The sequence below is a fragment of the Helicoverpa armigera genome, chromosome 29 (assembly GCF_030705265.1).
Source record: "Helicoverpa armigera isolate CAAS_96S chromosome 29, ASM3070526v1, whole genome shotgun sequence".
Classification (NCBI taxonomy): Eukaryota; Metazoa; Arthropoda; class Insecta; order Lepidoptera; family Noctuidae; genus Helicoverpa; species Helicoverpa armigera.
Window position 1 is genome coordinate 3,706,094 of NC_087148.1, and position 20,530 is coordinate 3,726,623.

Sequence of the window (20,530 nt, forward strand, 5' to 3'; positions counted from 1 at the left end):
CACACATTGATTCCTGAAATATTCATTCAGACTCTTACAATTCAGCGGCATGAAAGATTCAGGTAAGTTATACAATGTGTCCCGGGCATAAGTGACCGCCCGAAATTTTTTGAATATTTGTACAAAATTAAGGATAATTTCTTTTATATTTTTGAAAAAAAAACATTAAAAAATTTTATTGTCAGGCCTGTCAATAACAGGCTTTGCTCTTTTTTTACCGAGTAGGAGTCAATTTCAACTGACTGTATTTTTGCATTTGTTTGAAATAGCAGCAAACATTGTTCTGAGTTATTGTAGGAAATATCATGTAGTTTATTAATAAATTAAAAGAAAGTGATATTAAGGGGGCATTTATTGGACTTATTTTGGAAAAACTGAAAAAAAGGCGTTATTTTCTTTGAATTTTTATTTTCTTTTTTTTCTAATAAATGTTTTATTACATTTTTGTTATGTTTGATAATTTTAATTGATAAACTATGATGTCGGCTAGTCAATAAATAAAAAAGAATTTAAAAATATGTAAAAACTTAGGAAATATCTTAAAAAAACTGCAGCACGTCACAGTATTTACTAAAAATCATTAAAAAAAAAACCAAAGGCGGTAAGTCCCAAATATAAAGGAAATTATCCTTAATTTTGTACAAATATTCAAAAAATTTCGGGCGGTCACTTATCCCCGGGACACATTGTATAGCAGACAAAATTTGCTGAGTCTATTTATTACTGAATGGATTTATGAAACTTTGCAGCATTATAGCTTGCTATATGTATATGCTATTATAGCGGTTTCCCCTATGTCCTGGGACATCTTTCACACCCAGACAAAATAAAACTTAAATACGTTTTTCGGGGATAGTGTAGTTTCCCAATAGTCAAATCATTTTTCAAAGTCAAATGTTTTTATTTCAAATGGGCATTTGCAAGCTCCTATGTAATGTTGGTACGCACTGGTTGCACGTTTTCAAATAAATTTAGTATTTTCGGAGCATACAAACAACCCGTTATATTTTTTTCTCTTTATGGTAAGATCAGTAAAGTTACCATAGAAGTATAGATACATAAAAATAGCATGCAGGCTACTTTTAAACGGGTGATATTGCTAATGGAACCTAGTTCTTAATAAACCAGTTTAAACATTACGCAGGCAATGGAGAATGGCAGACCTTAGCCCTCTTATTATAAAAACTGCCGCAAGTAGTGGTTTAAACCCGACTGAAGACGTCTTGGTTTGTTACGGTACTTACGATAGTCTTGACATCCTCATTACAAAACGTAGACTAAGAGAAGACTGTTTAGTACTTCGATTTGTCTATGGTTCAAATAATATCCACAGATTATAAGCAACAAATATTTAAATCATTCGCTCAATCGTTCCGAATTCTATGCGCCGTTCCTTTTTACATTATTTTGTTAAGTCTATTTTGATGAAAAATAAATAACTATGATAATAAAAAAAATATCTCTGCAGTTGAAAATATTACTTTTTATTATTTAAAGGTAATTTTATATTTCTAGTATCTTTTAACGATATACATGATCCAATTATTCTCTTTTAAACAACTATCGAGTTTGCGCGTATAACGGAACGTCAGCGCGCGTATCCGAGTTATGTTTTATTTTTAGGTTAGAAATGATTTGGATTATTTTCATCCAGATTTAAATGATTAAATAAGACGTTGTGCATCTAATTAGAACCTCTTCAAAATTAAGTACACAATAACTTACCTACACACAGAATATCGTGTGCATTAAATTACCAAAAGAAAATGAAACATTTGAAACAACATAAAAGTAGAAAATTATATTTTATTCCGATGTCTATTTATACAGTCAAATGCACTGATACATGTTGGACACTGTTTTTCATCACACAATCTTGTTCCCTTTCTCATCTAGGCATTTTTGTACATTTTAGCAAGCTTCTAGTCTTTTACAAACATTGCATATTACTGGCAGAGATACGGCGTGCAAAACGCCAAAATAGTCTTGAATCTGTAAATAAAAAATAGACTGTATGATAATCTGATATATTTTCGGAGTTTCATCAAAATCTATGTGGTAGTTTATGTGTGGAACATAAACAAACATCCATAATAAAAACTTTGACTCGTATACAATTAATTAGGATGTTTTGGCAACCTACTTGCACTGTAAAGGCTACTTACTTTATGGCGAGCCCAGTTGAGCATCATAGGATCATCCTGGATTATCATCATGCATTCAATTGACTATTATTTCGAAAAACGTAAATCGATATTTATATCGAAAATTGTCGTCAGGTAATTTGAAGAGATTTTGTCGATGACGCATTCGGACACTCTCAATACTATTCTAACACATCCAAGTATTCCAAATCACACATATTTATATCCACTTTCGTTTTTTTCATCACAAAACAAATAACCTCAAAAGTAAATAATGTCGGAATTTGACGTTTGTCGACTAAGTACTGCAGTTAAACTAGGGGGCTCGATGGTTTATCTTTTGTACTACAGATAGTAATAGGACTTGCGATAAACTGCGTTTTGTAATAACGTTTTTTCAAGGTCGTACTTAAAGGTGGATTAAAGGTAGTACAAAAGCCGATACTTATTTGATACCGCGTTTTATAATAAGAGGGTAGATCTCAAGCAGCCAAGCGAACGGCTTTCCATCTAGAAAAACACCCAGACGCACCTATAGAGATGAAGATGAAAGCTGGAAGGTTGATACAGAAGGTTTACAGGTCAGTCAGTTTTATTTTTAGATTCCATACCTTACAATTAATAAACAGATTTATAAGATCACATTGCTGCACGTCTCTCGAAAGAAAAGATGGATTGATTGCCTGAAAGAGGGCATGAAGCAGAAGGGAGTGGATGTAAGTATGATATCTGACAGAGAGGTATGGAAGGAAAAGACATGTTGCGCCGACCCCAAATGACTTAGGGCAGGAAAATGATGATGATGATTGTTGCACGTATGTCTTCGTTAAGCGACTCGTAACAACAACCCCAAAACACTTTTCTGTGTTAATAACTCATCATTTGCCTAGCCTTTTCCAAACCACGGTGGGGTCGGCTTCCAGACTAAATGGATGGGGCTAAGTATCAGTGTTTTACATGGAGTAACTGCCTATCTGACCTCCTCAACCCAGTTACCCGGGCAACTCGGTACCCCTTGATAACGCTAGTTGTCAGGCAACCTCTTCAGCTTTATACCTACTACTAGTACTGATTACATCTTTCAACTCGATTATATGTTTAATATCTTTTGATTTCAGGGAGTACATGAAAATAAAGCGAGAAAGAGTTAAAGATACAAAGAGAGATATCTTACTAGGACTCATACCGGACCCGTTTAGAAGTGGGCCCAGTTTCTTTGAAGAAAATAATAAGGTTCGAACTAGAATGTCACTTTATTCCTATTTCTCCTTCACTTAGTCATTGGTGTAAAATAAATATAAATTACATATTTATCCTCACTATCCTAAAGGATGTATGTCTCAATGCAGTTCTCTACAAATTATTTGGAAAGTATCATTTAACATTTGCATTGTTACTTGCTTGAGTTTGATTCGAACCCACACCATCCTACATGAGATGCGGATGCTTTTATGACTAACAGCCAGTTTCTTCATCAAAAGTTAAAGCCAAAGTAAAAGTCAAAGTAATGTCTAAAGTAAAAGTAACGGTCAAATTCAATTTTTCTATTCGTTTTGCTGCCGTTTTGCTGGTTTGCTGTTGAAAAAATGAATTTGACCGTTACTTTAACTTTAGACATTACTTTAACTTTTGATGAAGAAACTAGCCGTTAGCCATCATGACACTACCTCCGTAGTCACTAGTTACCAACTTCAGAGTGGCTTATATGATTCCAAGACACTGCAGAAATAAACCTACAGTATTAACCTCGTCAACATCTGGGGCAATATTTATTGTCTTCGTAGTCAATCCTTCTGTGTATGAGAAGAGATCTGTGCCCAGTGTGATAGTCTGATGATACGATGTTTCTAGGTGTACGAAAGACGTAGACAGACAAGACTTAAGATTACCAAGGCATATCTTAAAGAGCTGGAGAGGGAGAACATCAGGCTGTTGACCTTCAGGAAGGGAGACCAGATTGATGACATCACTGATGAGATCAGGACCTGGTTTAAAGAATGGTAAGGTACTTTTAGGTGTATATATGAAGATTACTTTTGATGAACCTTAGAGTTTCAAAGTAAGTTTTATGCATGATGGTGCGGGATCCCTACTAATATTATAAATGCGAAAGTAACTCTGTCTGTCTGTTGCGCTTTCATAACCACTTTCTTTCCAAACCACTGAATTGATTTTAATAAAATTTGGTACAGAGATAGAGTTGACCTTGAGAAAGAACATAGGATAGTATTTATCGCTGACTTTTGAAGAATTCTCTTAGCAACACGATATAACCGAACTCTACGCGGGCGAAGCCGCGGGCGGAAGCTAGTTGCTTATAAGAATTAGCGGGGTGTTGGTATACTGAAAGTCGAAAACATCAGATATATTCGCATTATGGTTATAGCTAAAGGGAGCTGTCATCTACGAAAAATCTCATCTGTTTACAATCACCGTTTGTTATATATATCCTGGTAGCAGACGGACAGACGAGTAGTCCAACAACAAACAGACGATTCGCATTTTTCTCTTTGGGAAATACATTAGCCATGATAGAGGTAACAAGACCAGATATTCCTGCCAGGTTCTACGGCTACAACTACTTTCCTGAATTCCCGTACGAGATTGAAGGTGGAACGATCCTGGTTGTCAGAGGGGACTTCCCAACTGTGCAGGAAAAGTTGGAAGACGATGAGAAAAAGCTTGCCGAGTCTAAAGGAAGGACGCCAGACCAGGTAAACTGTATACTAACTATATTTCATGTCCATAAAGAACATCATACTAATTAATAAAATTATAGTTTAAAAAACTAAAAAACGTGACTAGCATGTATTGTCATCAGAACTCGGAGCGTGTGCAAAATTTCATCCTAATCGAAGGCCGGGAAGTGGGTCAATTAAGAGAATTAAGATTCCAAGATTTTCATCCATACATAGTTACAGTGAAGCTAATATAAGCGTGTTAAGGGCTTATTACACTTAACTAAATTCAGTCGTCTAAATGATTTAGTCACTAAATTCAGACAAATGTAATCGCATTTAGGAAGGTAGGTTTCATTAAATGATTTAGAAACCTAATTAGACAAACCTAATTAGACGACTGAATTTAGTAAAGTGTTTTCCAAATTTCGTGTCTATTTATGACGCAAACACCTGAACAGACTTGGATGAAACTTGATCTAGGTTTTTACATGGAATTTGTTGAATCACTAAGCGTTTTTATATCTTAGTATCATCATCCTTGTTTTAATTAATTTGGTATTAACGCAGTAGTTGGTTATCTTCTACACAATCCAAGTAACGTTTCTTTGGTCGTCCCTTTCCTCTGCGTCAATACTCATCAGGTACAAGATCTTCCTTAACTACTTTATTTATAATTCTTGCCATATTTCATAAAATAACAGATTAAAATAATATAATAATAATATTAACAGATAAAAGAAGAGAAAGCCCGAGCGAAAGAAGACGCCAAACTAAAAGCCCAGTTAGCGAAAGAAGCGAAGAAGAAGGAAGAAGAGACCTTGGTGAAGGCCAGATGTAATCCATTCACTGATCCAGGGTATAGGCTGCAGGAGTCTCATGTCATGCACAGTTTGATGGAGGTATAGATTATAGTACTAATATTATAAAGGAGGAAAAAAAATCATATATTCGAATAATATATCCCTCGAGCCCTTGATAAAACCGCAGGCGGAAGCTAGTTAGGATGTATGGATGTTAGTTTCTCTTTCATTTAAAACTTCTGGATAGATTTTCATGAAACAAGCAAAACCCGTTGGACGGATTTTGATGAAACTGGGCAGTAAGTAATGTAGTTTATGTATCAGAGTAACATATAGGATACCTATTAGCTATGTGCGGGCAGTGGTTTAGAATATTGTTGAAGCATTCCAATTATAGGCAAATGATTTCAATAATGAATTTATCTTTGATATTGTATATTTAAAGTTTGGATTCTACGGTGAGCTTAGAGCGCACGAGTTACCGACAGCCCTTCAATCTATTACATTTCTTTGCTAGATTTTCAACTTTATCTCCGAAGCATAAGGTTCAATGTAAATTGTTTTTTTTACAGATTATTATTATATTTCTAAAGAATATTCATGTTTCCACATTTCCAGGCTTTAAGAAACTATCGATCATCATGGTCACTATTTGACGAGTTACCAGCGGAGAACTATGGGGATGTGATCTACGGTTATATGAAGCCCCTCCTCACTGAGGAGTTAATGAAGGAAATCCATCTGGACTGCAGGAAATATGTCGATGAATTGATGAGGTAGGGCAAGCAGTCTTCAGTTGTTTTACTTGTGAGCACACGTTAATTAAAAGATATTAATAATAATAGATGTGGACTTCATATTTGACCAAACTTTTGGAGTAGGTAAATATAAAAATGCAGGTCAAGTGTGAGTCGGCCAAGCACGAAGGTTTTCGTACCATCATTATCTGTCTTCCTCTGGCCCTGTTCCCAATTTTATTTGGGATCGGCGCAATATGTCATCCTCTTCCATTTTCCTCTGTATTATCGACCAAGCACGAAGGTTTTCGTACCATCATTGTCTATAAAATAGCAAAAATGTGCCTACGTTTGTTACATGGGAGTCTCCTAAAATATTCAATTAAACAGGAATACTTCATAATTTAAAAAAAAAGTCTAGGTATTGCTCATGATATTTAGTCTGGTGACAGACAGCCTGCGAAGTCTTGATAATAGGATCCCGTTATATCCCTCAAGAATTCAAATTCAATATAAATTCCATCGTGTCTTTTTTCCCCACAGGTTAGACCTCAAAATGCTTATTAAAATGCACCAGCAGGACTTCAAGAAGATAGGCTGGAAGTATCCCAAGATCAAACCTAGGAAGAAACCCAAGAAACCCCCAGTTCATAAACCCTTAATTTTTGATGAAAAGCTGCTCAAAAATTCAGAGGTAATCTAAAATTTTAACAGACTTAAAAAAGAGGTTTGACTCATATGTTCGCTAGTATCTAACGTTTGGCTGAACCGTCTTTAATTTTTTTTTTAATTCTGGTGATCTATTAGATACTATGGTTCTTTCACAAAGCAGCCCGGAGTCTGGAAGTTGGTGATAGATACACCCGTGTATCGGAGAGCACGTAAATGTCGGTCTTGCGCCTGATCTCTCTCCGATCGTGACGGATTGCCGATCAATGAGAGTTCAAGAACAGAGAGTGCATTTTTGTGTCTGTGCAAACGCTTGTGCACTATAATATGTCCTGCAGAGCTGGCTAAACTCCTTATATGAGAAGGTCTATCACTGCTGGATGTGAGAGCAAGTCCAGTCTTTCTGTTTGCCACGAACTAAGTTATTGTTGGGTAGGAAGATTTTCAAAAATATTGAAAATTTCAGGGTCTTTTCGACATAGGCATAGTGACAAAGCCGACTACAAAACTTCATGATATAATTGGTGATACAAGCTATGCAGCTTACGAGTTTAACATAAGGGATCCTGACGCCACGTAACTATACCTTTTGTTTATATTTTCACTAGTTCTTGCCAGTGATTTCACCCGCGGGAGAACTACTTTCCGCATCCGGATGAAAAGTAATAAGCTTGCGTCGATAAATGTGTCATTTAACAATAAATTAATTTTTAAAATAGGTCTAGTATTTCTAGATACTAACGCTTTCAAACAAACTCTTCAGCTTTATAACATAAGTATAGATCCTCACATCATCTACATAAGCCTTCTCAATCGTCTCACAACTGGATATATACAGGCTTTCCCTCCTTATCAATACATTAATGGAATATTTTACATGAGTACAGACCACTTCACTTCATAATAGCTTCATAAAAGCTTTTTAAATCCTCTGACTCCTGGATCCATGCCTTCTCTTCTTCCTAACATTAATGGCCTATTCCAGCTACCCCCTCCTAGGTGTTGGAGACATCAGGAACAGGCTGATGCTGTCCTGTATACTGGGTTGTGGTATCCAACACGGCGCTCCGAGGAAGAAGGCTGTCATGCTGCTGGGTCCTGAGAGGAATGGGAAGTCGTTTATGGCTGATGCTGTGGCTGGGGAGCTGAGTATGTCAAGTTATTGTATCTTCAACTAGTTTGCATAGACGTTATGTAAAATAAATAAATAAAGAAAGCAAGGAAGAAAGAAATTCTGATATTAAGCTTTACTAAAATCCATTTGTTAGTTTTTGCGTGAAAGTGTAACATACATACATTCTCATACACATCGTCCATCCAAATGTATGTACATATATGTGCTATCAACCAATCATATTTATATGAGAGATCAAATACATTGCTAAGTAGCTGGAATTTATTGTTTTGGTAGTTTCAAATTTAATAGATTTTTAGAGAACGTGGGTCACAAATGTCATTAGCTGGTAGTTTTTTCGTAGCAAAATCACAAAGTTAATTTTATCTTGCTTGAATCTGAATGATGACTCCGAGATTTGTAAGTTATTGCTCTCGAAACATATAATTATAACTCAGCTGCAGTATAGAGCCATTATGTTACATCGCTTGATTTTAATATCACACCTTCATTTATTTTGCCATATAGAAAACGTAATTAAGTTTTATGATTAATCGTCGAGAGCGTTAATTTGTAAAACTTACACTGGGCACTCTGTACGAAGTAATTAAAACAACAAAAATTGCTCCAGATGCCATCAAGATCGACATAACTCCCGAGGTATTCACCGCAGTCATCAGCCGTCCTCAGAAGATGTTGAGCCAAGTGTTTACAACGGCGAGGGCTTTCCAACCTGCTGTGGTCTTCATGAAAAATGTGGAGAGGGTCTTTGCTGTTAAGGTGCTTACGAATTTGCTAGTTTCACATCATCAGCCTATTCATTGTCCCACTACAGGGTTCTGGTCTCTTCTAACACAGAAAAGGAATAAGCGTTAATCACCACACTTGCGCAAAGGGTATGGGCCGTATGGGTAATGTCAGAGTTTAAAGTTCAAGTTTCCACGAGATGTTTTCCTTCATATTTACTCAGTCATTGCTTGGTTACAGATATTTTTTTCTAAAAGTGAGCATCATTCCCATGAACGACGATCGTAATGATTCAAGTGATTTAATCATATATTCAATCATCCCTTTAACCGACTTCCCAAAAAAGAGGAGGTTCACAATTCGTCGTTTTATTATTTTACATTCTATATCTGATATTTTTTCTAAAGGTACCACCGGAAGACAAGTATTTACAAGCTCAGACAATGAAAGGTCTTTTAGGGAAACTAATCAAACAGATACCTGTAGAGGATAAAGTAATTTTCATTGGTAAGTCAGCATTGTAGTTAACTTTGCAGTTCTGAAGGTAGCCATTTGTCGCCTCACACATGCGCAATACTGCTTTGCTTACATATATTTGGCTCTTGTGATGTCAATACTGGCTAACTTCGGGCAAGCTAAGCTTCTCGTCAATATCTGAATGAACGAATGCACAAGGAGTCAAATGATCAACTTCAGAAATGCAAAGTTATGTGATCGATCATAAGGTAAACAATGCTTGGTGTGATCGGTCCGTGTACGTTCCTCCATGTTCCTCCGTATTGCGAAAGGTACGTTAAATTGGTGTCATTTGAGCTGTCATTTGAACACCTTTGGCAGTCTTTCCGAGTAACCTAAAGCCAGAAAGCTATCCTTGCCACATTTAGTTAAAAAGTAGTGGTTGTGCTCTGAATACAACGGTTCTTCTTTAATGGTCGCACTTAATCGTTTTATTTTATGAGGGCGCGGGGTCGATCCCAGGTCAGGCAAGTACCAATGCAACTTTTCTAAGTTTGTATGTACTTTCTAAGTATATCTTAGACACCATTGACTGTGTTTCGGATGGCACGTTAAACTGTAGGTCCCGGCTGTCAGTGAACATCCTTGGCAGTCGTTACGGGTAGTCAGAAGCCAGAAAGTCTGACACCAGTCTAACCAAGGGGTATCGGGTTGCCCGGGTTACTGGGTTGAGGAGGTCAGATAGGCAGTCGCTTCTTGTAAAGCACTGGTACTCAGCTGAATCCGGTTAGACTGGAAGCCGACCCCAACGTGATTGGGAAAAGGCTCGGAGGATGATGACTTAATCGTTTTATTTTCATTCAAAATATTTTTCATTTCTTTGTTTTCGATACAGCAACGTGCTCGAACCCATGGGTGGCACGAGCTAAGCCCATGGTGAGCATATTTGACGAGATTCTGCTTGTACCCAGAACTGATTATGGAAGTTTACAGCAGTACTTCTATCAGAAACTTCAAAGGTAAGTATTTGACATCGTCAATAACTAGATATATAGATAGATTAGAAATATATAGATTTTTGCAATTTTCTCAACACTACATACATTATTATAGCCGGTTCTCGCTGTGCTCTGTCATCCTCTGCCTAGCCTTTTTCCAACTGTGTTGGGGTCTGCTTCCAGTCCAACCAGATACTGTTCAGCACCAGCGTTTTACATGGAGCGACTGCCTATCTGACCTCCTCAACCCAGTAACCCTAGCAACCCAATTCTCCTTTTTCCTGGTTGCTAATCTTTCTAATTTCCTCTCCAGCATCAGGAGTATACCTCGTGACTACAATGTCCAGGCTCTGGCACAGCTGCTGCAAGGGTTCAACTTCGGAGACATCATCCAGGCTTACGAAGAAGTCATGACTCCGGACAGAATTGTCAGGTAGGTCAGGATAATAAGCTTCTCTTCTAGGTGAAGGTAAACATCTTGAGGAAACCTGGACTATAAAGTCTGAAATCACCAACCCGCATTGAGCAAGCGTGGTGATTAACGCTCAATCCTTCTCCGTGTGAGAGGAGGCCACAGCCCAGCAGTGGGACGATCAAAAGGCTGTAACAGTAAGCTTTTCTTCTAACACATTCTTCTATCTGGAAGAGGTTTAATTCAACATCTTTGGCAGTCATTACGGATAGTCTGGAGTCAGTAAGTCTGATCATCATGATAATACAACCAGTTTTACCAGATGATGGTAAATATTTCTGTATTTTTCCAGATTAAATGTCCAACAGCTCTCCCCAGGAGAGATATTAGAAGTTTTGTTGCAAAAGGATTTGGAACCTTTGACGATGGATGTAAGTATCCTCTACATCTACAACATATACCTAAAGCAGCGTCATCCAGCAGTACCGGCTCGGCAAAATTAAAATAAAAATCATTTATTTAAACAAGGCTGAAAAGCAGCATTTTTCGATCGTCAGGATTAAATGAGCAGCTCCAAAACGCATCCATTTTTTTATGGAAAATCATCAAATGACTTCCGCTGTGGGTGCAGCGTGATGGAGTGTCAGACTCTTACTGACTAAAACCCACTAAGTATGTTCCTTTTTAAGCCCTTTATGTACCAGCGCCGCGGTAACTCGCGCGTACAATCCCGCAGCCCCGGCAGAATAGATGTACCTATAGCTCTTTTTTTTTAACGACGTCAAAAATCATCAAATGACCCTCCCGCTGTGGGTTAGCAGCGGTGAGGGAGTGTCAGACTCGTACTGACTAAACACCGTCGTGTTCCGTCGTAGGCCTTTTATGTACCAGGGCCGCGGTAACTCTTTCGAACAACCCGCAGATGTACCTATACCTTAAACACTAACATGCATATTATTTAATACAAACCTTGTTATGACTATATTACTAGTATTTACTAGAACTTCAATAGTTTGGACTAACAGACAGACACAGAGTTACTTTCGCCATAATGTTTCAAAATAAAGAATATATTAACCTATATAATTTCCATAAACTGTTACGCACGAGACGAGAAAAGTTTATAAAAACCGGCCAAATGCGAGTCGGATTCGCGCATGAAGGGTTCCGTAAGATTATTTATAAAATGAACGATAAAATCACATTAGTTGTATGGGCACCCCCAATTTTTTTATTGAATTCTAGTTTTCAGTATTTGTTGTTATAGTGGCAACAGAAATACATCATCTGTGACAATTTCAACTCTAACTATCACGGCTCATGAGATACAGCCTGGTGACAGACGGACGGACGGACGGACAGAGGAGCGAAAACAATAGGGTCCCGTTTTACCCTTTGGATACGGAACCCTAAAAAGTACTAAGTAACTACGTTTTCAAAAGATAAATATTATTTTTTACAGGAATACCAACGATACGTGACATTCTTCCTACAATACAGCTGGCTCCGAACTGAGAGGGAAACATATGACAGGATCAATTTGTTCAGAGATGATATGTATAAAAAACAGGCTAAGAAGGAAAAGGCCGAACAACAACAACAACAACATGGAGCTTAGAATTAAAGTTCTAGATAATACTATCAAGCACGTATAGGCATGTGGAATTAAAGGAATTAAAGAAAAGCCTTGTTCCCAACTATGTTGGGATCGGCTTCCAGTCTAACCGGATTCAGCTGAGTACCAGTGCTTTACAAGAAGCGACTGCATCAGTCCTCCTCAACCCAGTTACCCGGGCAACCCAATACCCCTTGGTTAGACTGGTGTCAGACTTACTGGCTTCTAAAAATTGATTCAGCTTAACACGAGATAATCGTGCACAAACTTACGTAGGTATATGCAGGCCAAACTGATATCCTTTATTCGTAAGTAATTCGTTCGTCTTTTTTAGATAAATCTAAAATAATAGACACGTATTTTTTCTTTTCTCTCACAAATAAATAACAACGAAAATATAACACGTTTGGATTTTGTGTTACGTCAAAACTTAAACGTGACGTCACAAGATCTCATTCCCACCTTTTCTTGTGTCATATCTTAGTAACTTTTAACGATGTGTTAAAAGAAAAATACGCACCCAATATTATTTGCTCACCTAAAAGATCTTCTAATTAGAAACACAATTTTTATACTTATTGTATCATAACGCACTGTTATCATCATCTTCTCTGATTACCAAAACGACTGGTTGGAAGAGGCCTGCACCCCGTCCAGGTCTTCAATCCGTCACCTCTGTCAGATTATCTGACCACCTGGGTGGTGGTTGTTTTGTGCTGTTAACCAGTCCACAGTCTCCATATGACAACCTTTTGACTCCATTAGTTCATATACTTCCTATCCATATGTTTCCTTTTTTAACGTCCTCTTCATCACGCACTGTACTATTTATATTATCTGTTCCAAAATAATTTATTTGCAAGCCAATTTTTAAGCCTAATGTGTTTGATTAAATATCTCTTTTTAATTCTTCTGTCAATTCTTCTTTGGGCTTGGAGTCCACTAAAACGGACACGAATCGCATAACTTACCTAGTGACATCCGATCCTCAATTTATTATATGAAGTAATCTCGTCCTCAAAGACTGCCAGAACACAGAAAGCCAAGCTGCGGACAGGAGAAAAATATAAACCAATAAAATTGTGTAAAATCTAAAACAATCTTTAAAATCAATTATATTTCTCCATCTTTTCGCACTGCAGCAACAAACAGCTTTTCTTCACAAGCAGCTTTATACAACTTTTCTCCCTTGTGTTAAAGCGAAGATAAAAGCCATTTCACACTGAGATTAAGCTAGGGTGTCAATACAAGCCGAAAATGAGAACTTTTCACAAAATGACAATCGCAAGATTCGAATTGAGTTCACATGTAATGAGCGGCTCAAAAGTCAAATAGAACATTATTGGTTAAACTATTTATTGAAAACAATAGAAACATATCCATGGTATGTCTATTAAACATACGTTAGAGCAGCTCTGCTTTACTTTGGACTTCTATAACCTATCCATTCGTCGATTAGAGATTTAATTTTGACAATAACTCTACCTATGTAAATTACTTGTCTTTCAATCTATCTAATCGCAAAACAAAGGATAGATTCATTATGGAATTCCGTCGAAAGCATACGTCTTTGCAAAAGTTCGTTAGTTACACCTAAGCTAAAATATATCTCAATAATCGCTTTGGATATCTTAGCATGACCGTTTTGGTGGAGTCCAGGCCTTACCTCTATAACAACTTTTTTTAATGTTCATGTATTTTTTTGTGATTTTATTAGATTAATGAGAAATTGTCCGATTTGTTTTTGTATAACGTACTTAGTCGATTTTCAAAATGTATTTTTTTTTGTTTACATTTGTCTGATTTGGTTAAAACTTGAAATAGTTTTAGATGTTAAGTGTTAAGGGTAAAGTGAATAAAAAATATGTAAAGTTTTATTTGGTATGCAACGTAATATAATATTTTGTTTTAAGGCATGTTTTTTATTTATTTCTAACTAGCTTTTCGTGGTGTATGATAAATATAGCCTACAAACTCGTATGTTACTTAATACTTGGGGATATTCTAGCTTTCCAAAAGTGAAAGAATTTTTAATTACGGTTCAGTACCTAGTTTCTGAGCCTTTAGGATACAAACAAGAAATGTTTTCGCTTAATTATATAAGTAAAGGTATTAGGCTTTAACGTGAAATCGGCTGAAGTGATTTTCATGTAATTTGACAAACACAAAGTACTTAGGCTACTTCGTACCCCAGTATAAAATAATCACTCAGAACGCGAGTGAAACAATACATATAGCAAAATAATCTGTCATGCTTATCAAGACCGAGAATTTTTTACATTACCATTACCTTCATAGAAAATCATACGCAGATCTAATTAGTAACACGATTCAATTGTTTTTTTTTTTCACAAATAAAACTCGCCAATTTCACGGCTAAAACATAAGGCATTGTTGTCAAATATGTACATTTTTTCAATGGATTCCGAAGCCGAATCTTTAGTAAACCATGGAGAACAAAATGACTAGCGGAGATGTCATAACGCAAAATCTCCTAAGAAAGTAGCGCGACAACATGCGGGTGTTCGGGGGACAAGGAACGTTACTAGCTCCACCGTCACAGGCCTTCTATAGAACCCGCCCACTATTTTCAATCATTTTGATTTGAAATCAGTTTTGATTTGAAAAGAATATCGAACCCCTCGCTAGTTCTAGTAACTAATCACGCCTTTTTTTATGGTGGCAAAAATCATCAAATGACCCCTCCCGCTGTGGGATAGCAGCGTTGAGGGAGTGTCAGACTTTTACTGACTGAAAATTCATCATATTCTTTTCGAACAATCCCGCAGCCCCGGCAGGATAGATGTATAACTTAAACATTAACATGAATATTATTATATACAAAATTATTATGACTACGTTTAACTACGTTATAGTACTTCTAGAACTGGAATAGTTTTGAACTAATGACGTCTACTGTACGTTTCTTGACCTACAAGAAGGCGCCTGACCTACCTTCTTTGTGTCATCTCCATTATTCCTTTCTCCGTGGTGTAAACGTTTACAACGTACGTGTTTTAGAATTGATGTTTAGGTCTAAAGTACTGTCGTAAAGAAAAGTGTTGACGATTAGGAGAGATAGAAAAGATGTGTATAGAGTATATTATATATGTGTAGTGTATTTCCAAAAGTCGCGTCGTTGGTCTGCTTATCGCTTAGCTTGAGTGCTGTGCACGCGGTCTCAGATTCGATTCCCGGTCCGTTCCAAAGCACCTCGTTCCTATCACAAAGCAGCCCAGAGTCTGGAAGTTGGTGATTAATACACTCGTTCATCGGAAAGTACGTTAATGTTGGTCCTGCACTGATCTCTCTCCGGTCGTTTCGGATTGCCATCGCGCTATGAGAGTGATGGAATAGTGAGTGACCTGGAATCGAACACTCTCATACTTGGGAGGTTGGTTCTTTACACCACGACTTCATTGTTTCTTACCTATAATATCAATTATAAAATATTGATATTATCAAACATTTGTGTTTGACAGTACTCAAGTAAAATATTTAAGGAGACGAGGCACTCATCCGATTGTGTTGAAAATGTTTCAAAACAGCGTATTGGCTGTAGTTAGGTTTGTAACCAATTGTCATATCAGACTTATTGTATTACCTGGCTAGTATTTTTTAACTTTAAGCCATTCAGTTAAGTAAGGAGTATCGTGGTCAGACGTGTTTCAGGTGTTATTTGAATAATCTTAATTGTGGTGCTCAAAATATTAGTTTTATATGTGATTTTGTTGACTGGATCCGTTGATATGTTCGGAGTTTTGGATTCTGAGAACTGAGTCCTGCTTGTGACTTTTAGATTAAAGGTAAGTAATTTTATGAATCTTTGATATGTATGTAAGTATTTTCTTATGTGGATGTATGTAAGTATCAGATTCCGGGGTGGTTCCATGTGACCATCATATTATCATGACATGCCTCCGTGTTTCGGAAAGCACGATGAATTGATTTGTCCCGTCTGGTATTTATACGCCTTTGGAAGTCGTTACGGGTAATTAGAGGTAGAAGCCAGAAAGTGTGACAACCTGTCTTACGTAGAGGGATCCTGTTGTCCATATATATGGGCTGAGAGGATCACATAGGCAGTCGCAAACGCTGGCTCAGCGTTTTATGTGAAATGAAGTGCTGTGTTGCAGCCAAGTTTGAATAAACGATTTTTCATTTTGATTCGATGTTGAAAAAAGACCAGGCGTAAGAACTAAGAATCGCTCTGAAGTCTGACTGTTGATGGTATAACCACCACAGCACCAAGTGCTTGGAGATGGGCAGCAGCATCTTCGAAACCATTCCACACTGCGCTCACCAGTACGCATGCTCAGCGTGGTAAGTATGGGCAAATCTCACCAGCTTGTGGAAGGCAACAGTCCAGCAGAAAATTTCTTTCGACTGTGACGACGACTTAAAACACATAATATAAGCACAGTAGCCAATTGTCACGGAATAAGAAAAGATAAGCCAAGATACCAGGTAGGTCAGGAGCCTTCTTCGAGGTCAAATTGGTACGGTGGGCATGACCAAAACGATCACTTATCGAGTGAACTAACGACGCGTATGGGTTCTTTGAGGCATCTGTCAACGATTTTTGGTATTAAGGCGTATAAGGGTGAAAACAGTAACGTTCCTCATCCCACGAGCATCCACATTTTGGCGCGCTACTTTCTTAGGCGATTTCCGTTACGGCACCTCCGCTAGTCAATTGTTAATCCGGCCTTACAAAACAACATAATTGTTACTTTGCTTCCAATCACACGGCTACGATTATTAACAACATAGATCTATTATAAATATACTTGTATATACTTATGTGTTGCTGGGGAGTTTGTTCCACCACTTCTTCCCAGCAAGACAACGGACGGATGTCAGCAACCGCAGCGGGGCCCAGCAGGGCCAAGGCCTTCCGGGACTGCGGGATTGTTCGAAAGAGTTACCGCGGCCCTGGTACATAAAAGGCCTACGACGGAACACGACGGTTTTTAGTCAGTAAGAGTCTGACACTCCCTCACCGCTGCTAACCTACAGCGGGAGGGGTCATTTGATGATCTTTGGCGTTGTTAAAAAAAAGGACCATAGGAAGTGGCACGTTCAACTGTAGGTCTAGTAAGACTGGTTGTCATACTCACTAGCTGACTACCCGTTGTATGGACAATACGCTACTAAAACATTTTTTCAAATGGATTCTGCAGTTTCTGAGATTCGCGCGTTCAAGCAAACAAAGTAACTTATCTGCTTTCTAATATTAGTACAAAAGTAATCACTTTTGTTACCGATTATATCAATTTTATCAAAGCACATAATAGCACGTACGAATTACCAATAACTAATTTCTATTACAAAATCCATTACACGCAGATATGAGTAAAAGCAATAATTAAAATTCATAGTGTTAACAAGATTTTAATTATTTTAGTGTGTTTTTTTAACAAGTTTTTAGTGTTCTTTTGTACTAAAACATTACATAGTTGATTGGCAAAAGTGGAATCGTCTATTAGTCCAATTGTTATTGAAAGGTATTTTTTTAAATAAAATAATTAGGTAAATAAATATATAGGGTATAAGAACTTAAGTATATTTTATCACTGATTTTTGCAATTCTGTTTTAGCAAATTCTCTAATTATTTATCAAGCCAAATTCTGGCCTATTATCATCCTCCGAGCCTTTTCCCAATTATGTTGGGGTCGACTTCCAATCTAATCGGATGCAGCTGAGTAGGTACCAGTGTTTTACAAGGAGTGACTTCCTATCTGACCTTCTCAATTCAGTTACCTGAGCAACCCGATACCTCTGACTGGCTAGGTATGACTGGCTGTCAGACTTACTGGCTTCCGACCACCCGTAACGACTGCCAAAGATGTTCAAATGACAGCATAAGCAAAAAAACTTTAAAATACACAAAATATTTAAAAGTCTATTTTGATTGCAGCCTCAAAAATGGCCGACCCAGATCTTGGAATCGTGAACCAAGCATTTGATGATACGGAAACTATTGCTGAAAATTGTATCAACAAATCTGACATACAGAAACAAGAAGATATACATATACAAAAAAATCATTTTGAAGAAGATGACACAATACAATATGAAGAAAAAAGTCTAAATGTAAAACAAAAGCATGTGAAAACTGAAGCCGTTATGGACTTTATTTACAAATTGAAGGGGCCGGCTTTTGGCAGTGTGAGAGAGAAGAAGTTGAAGAAATCTTGGAGAAGAAGATCGATTGGAGATGGAGAATTAGAAGATGAAGAATCGTGAGTATTTTCTTTTCTAGTATATAACGGCACGAATCTTGAGCTCTGAATTTCACCTGCGCCGAAGTAATTTATTGGGTCCTTTTTGTGGTATGAAGTGAGGCGCGGGAGCGGGCGAAAGCGGTGATTGGCCCGCAGTGCTTCGCGTCACTCGGGATTGGTTCTTTGCTAATAAATCATTTCTGCGCAGATGTAGGTCAGAGCTCAAGATTCGTGCCGATAACTATATGTGAATTACCTAAGAACTTTCGCACAAAACTTATTATCATGTAGTGTTAAAAGTAGCATCTTACAAAGTAAATACTCCCTAATCCTACCATTAGTCTGTATTTCTAGACTTAATACGTATAATTAATATCATACTGAATCTATACTAAGATATGAATTATGTACCTAAGGTTTTGTAAACCTTTATTAGCGTTGATTGTGTACCAAATAGTTTTCTCGCGGTTTCATCCGCATCCCATGGGAACTAGGTACTGCCCGTACCGGGATAAAATGTAGCCTACATTACTCGGGAAGAGTGTAGCTTTACAACAGTGAAAGAATTTTATCATCTGTCATTTAAAATCCGTCCAGTAGTTCTTGAGTTTATCTTTTACAAACAAACATATAAATACAAATCCTCTTTATAATATAAGTAAGTATAGGTAAATATACACACATTCATGTTTTATATAGTGATTTTTCTCGGGCCAGGGAAATAACATACCTGCTTCAAAGAAATCGATCCATATACAAAAATACAAATCTTTCCTCTTTGCTGTATTAGTAATATTAATATACCTAGATGATTTCATAGCCGGTTTTGTACTGAAAATAAATAAACAATAAATAGCTTTACTCGCCTTCCATTTTGGATTTTTAACCATCCATATTGACGCCATAATAAATATTATTGTGTTTGTTTAGATTTGTAAACAATTTGTAGGTAATTAAAGCTTGCTCTTAATGGCTCATTAATTCATAACAGTTTATCTTTTATCTCATAAACGCCTGACGGAATTGTTATAGCTATCAAATGCTGTACGTTGTTTACAACAGTAAAATGCCTGACTGCCTGACTGTCAAGTTGTCGTATAGCGCGATTGCTGTGCAAGAGGTATTGGGTTCGATTCTCGGGACGACCTGAAATGTGGGTTTTAGAAACTTTAATTCAGCAGCCCGGTGTCTGAATGCTACTCAGTAGCAGTCGTTGTTACATATCCACGTCAGAGGCCGTCAGGCGGATTTGAGAAAACTATGATACTAGGGCTTGTTTGGTGATTAAACCTGCAACTCACTCTATAAGAAGAAGTTGTAAAAAATATTGTCAATACTTAGGTCTTGAATTGATGGGTTCTGTTATGGCACAAATTGCCTAGGTCTAGAAGTGATAATTGTCAGAAACAACCAAAAAGACGAAACACCTAGTTACATAGGTACTTTACAACATATACAAAATTCCGAATTTCATGAATGAGGAACATCCAACAAATGTCCATTTTTAGGGTTCCGTACCCAAAGAGTAAAACGGGGCCTATTGTGCTATTGTTTTCGCTCCTCTGTCCGTCCGTCTGTCACCAGGCTTTATCTCATGAACCGTGATAGTAAGAGAGTTGAAATTTACACAGATGATGTATTTTTGTTTCCGCTATAACAACAAATACTGCAAACTAAAATAAAATAAATATTTTGGGGGGCTCCCATGCAACAAAGGTGTTTTTTTGCTCATTTTAAATAATGGTACGGAACCTTTATTGCTCGAGTAGTCGAGTCTGACTCGCACTTGGCCAGTTTTTCCTCTTTCACGCAAAAACTATTAGTAGATAGATAGATAGTATTTTATAGACCAATTACAAACTTCCGCGTTCATATTATTAGTGGGTAAGTAGCACTAACATAATCTAATTATGTCTGTATTTACGTATG

At 37.2% G+C, this 20,530-nt stretch overlaps 1 protein-coding gene and 1 long non-coding RNA gene across 2 annotated transcripts; one reads left to right on the forward strand and one right to left on the reverse strand.

Moving 5' to 3' along the window:
- Window positions 1–1,780: 1,780 nt before the first annotated feature.
- On the reverse strand, window positions 1,781–2,306 carry LOC135119099 (uncharacterized). Its single transcript, XR_010277987.1, has 2 exons — window positions 2,166–2,306; window positions 1,781–1,992 (listed from the first exon to the last, which is right to left on the reverse strand). It is a non-coding gene; the product is annotated as an uncharacterized LOC135119099 (long non-coding RNA).
- Window positions 2,307–2,621: 315 nt separating this feature from the next.
- LOC110381389 (IQ and AAA domain-containing protein 1-like) lies at window positions 2,622–7,611 on the forward strand (the record flags this gene model as incomplete). Its single annotated transcript, XM_064042528.1, has 8 exons — window positions 2,622–2,725; window positions 3,263–3,377; window positions 3,996–4,144; window positions 4,708–4,858; window positions 5,557–5,724; window positions 6,244–6,401; window positions 6,906–7,056; window positions 7,498–7,611. Coding segments are annotated over 8 exons (1,110 nt in total), but the record flags the coding sequence as incomplete, so codon positions are not given.
- Between the last annotated feature and the right edge of the window lie 12,919 nt (window positions 7,612–20,530).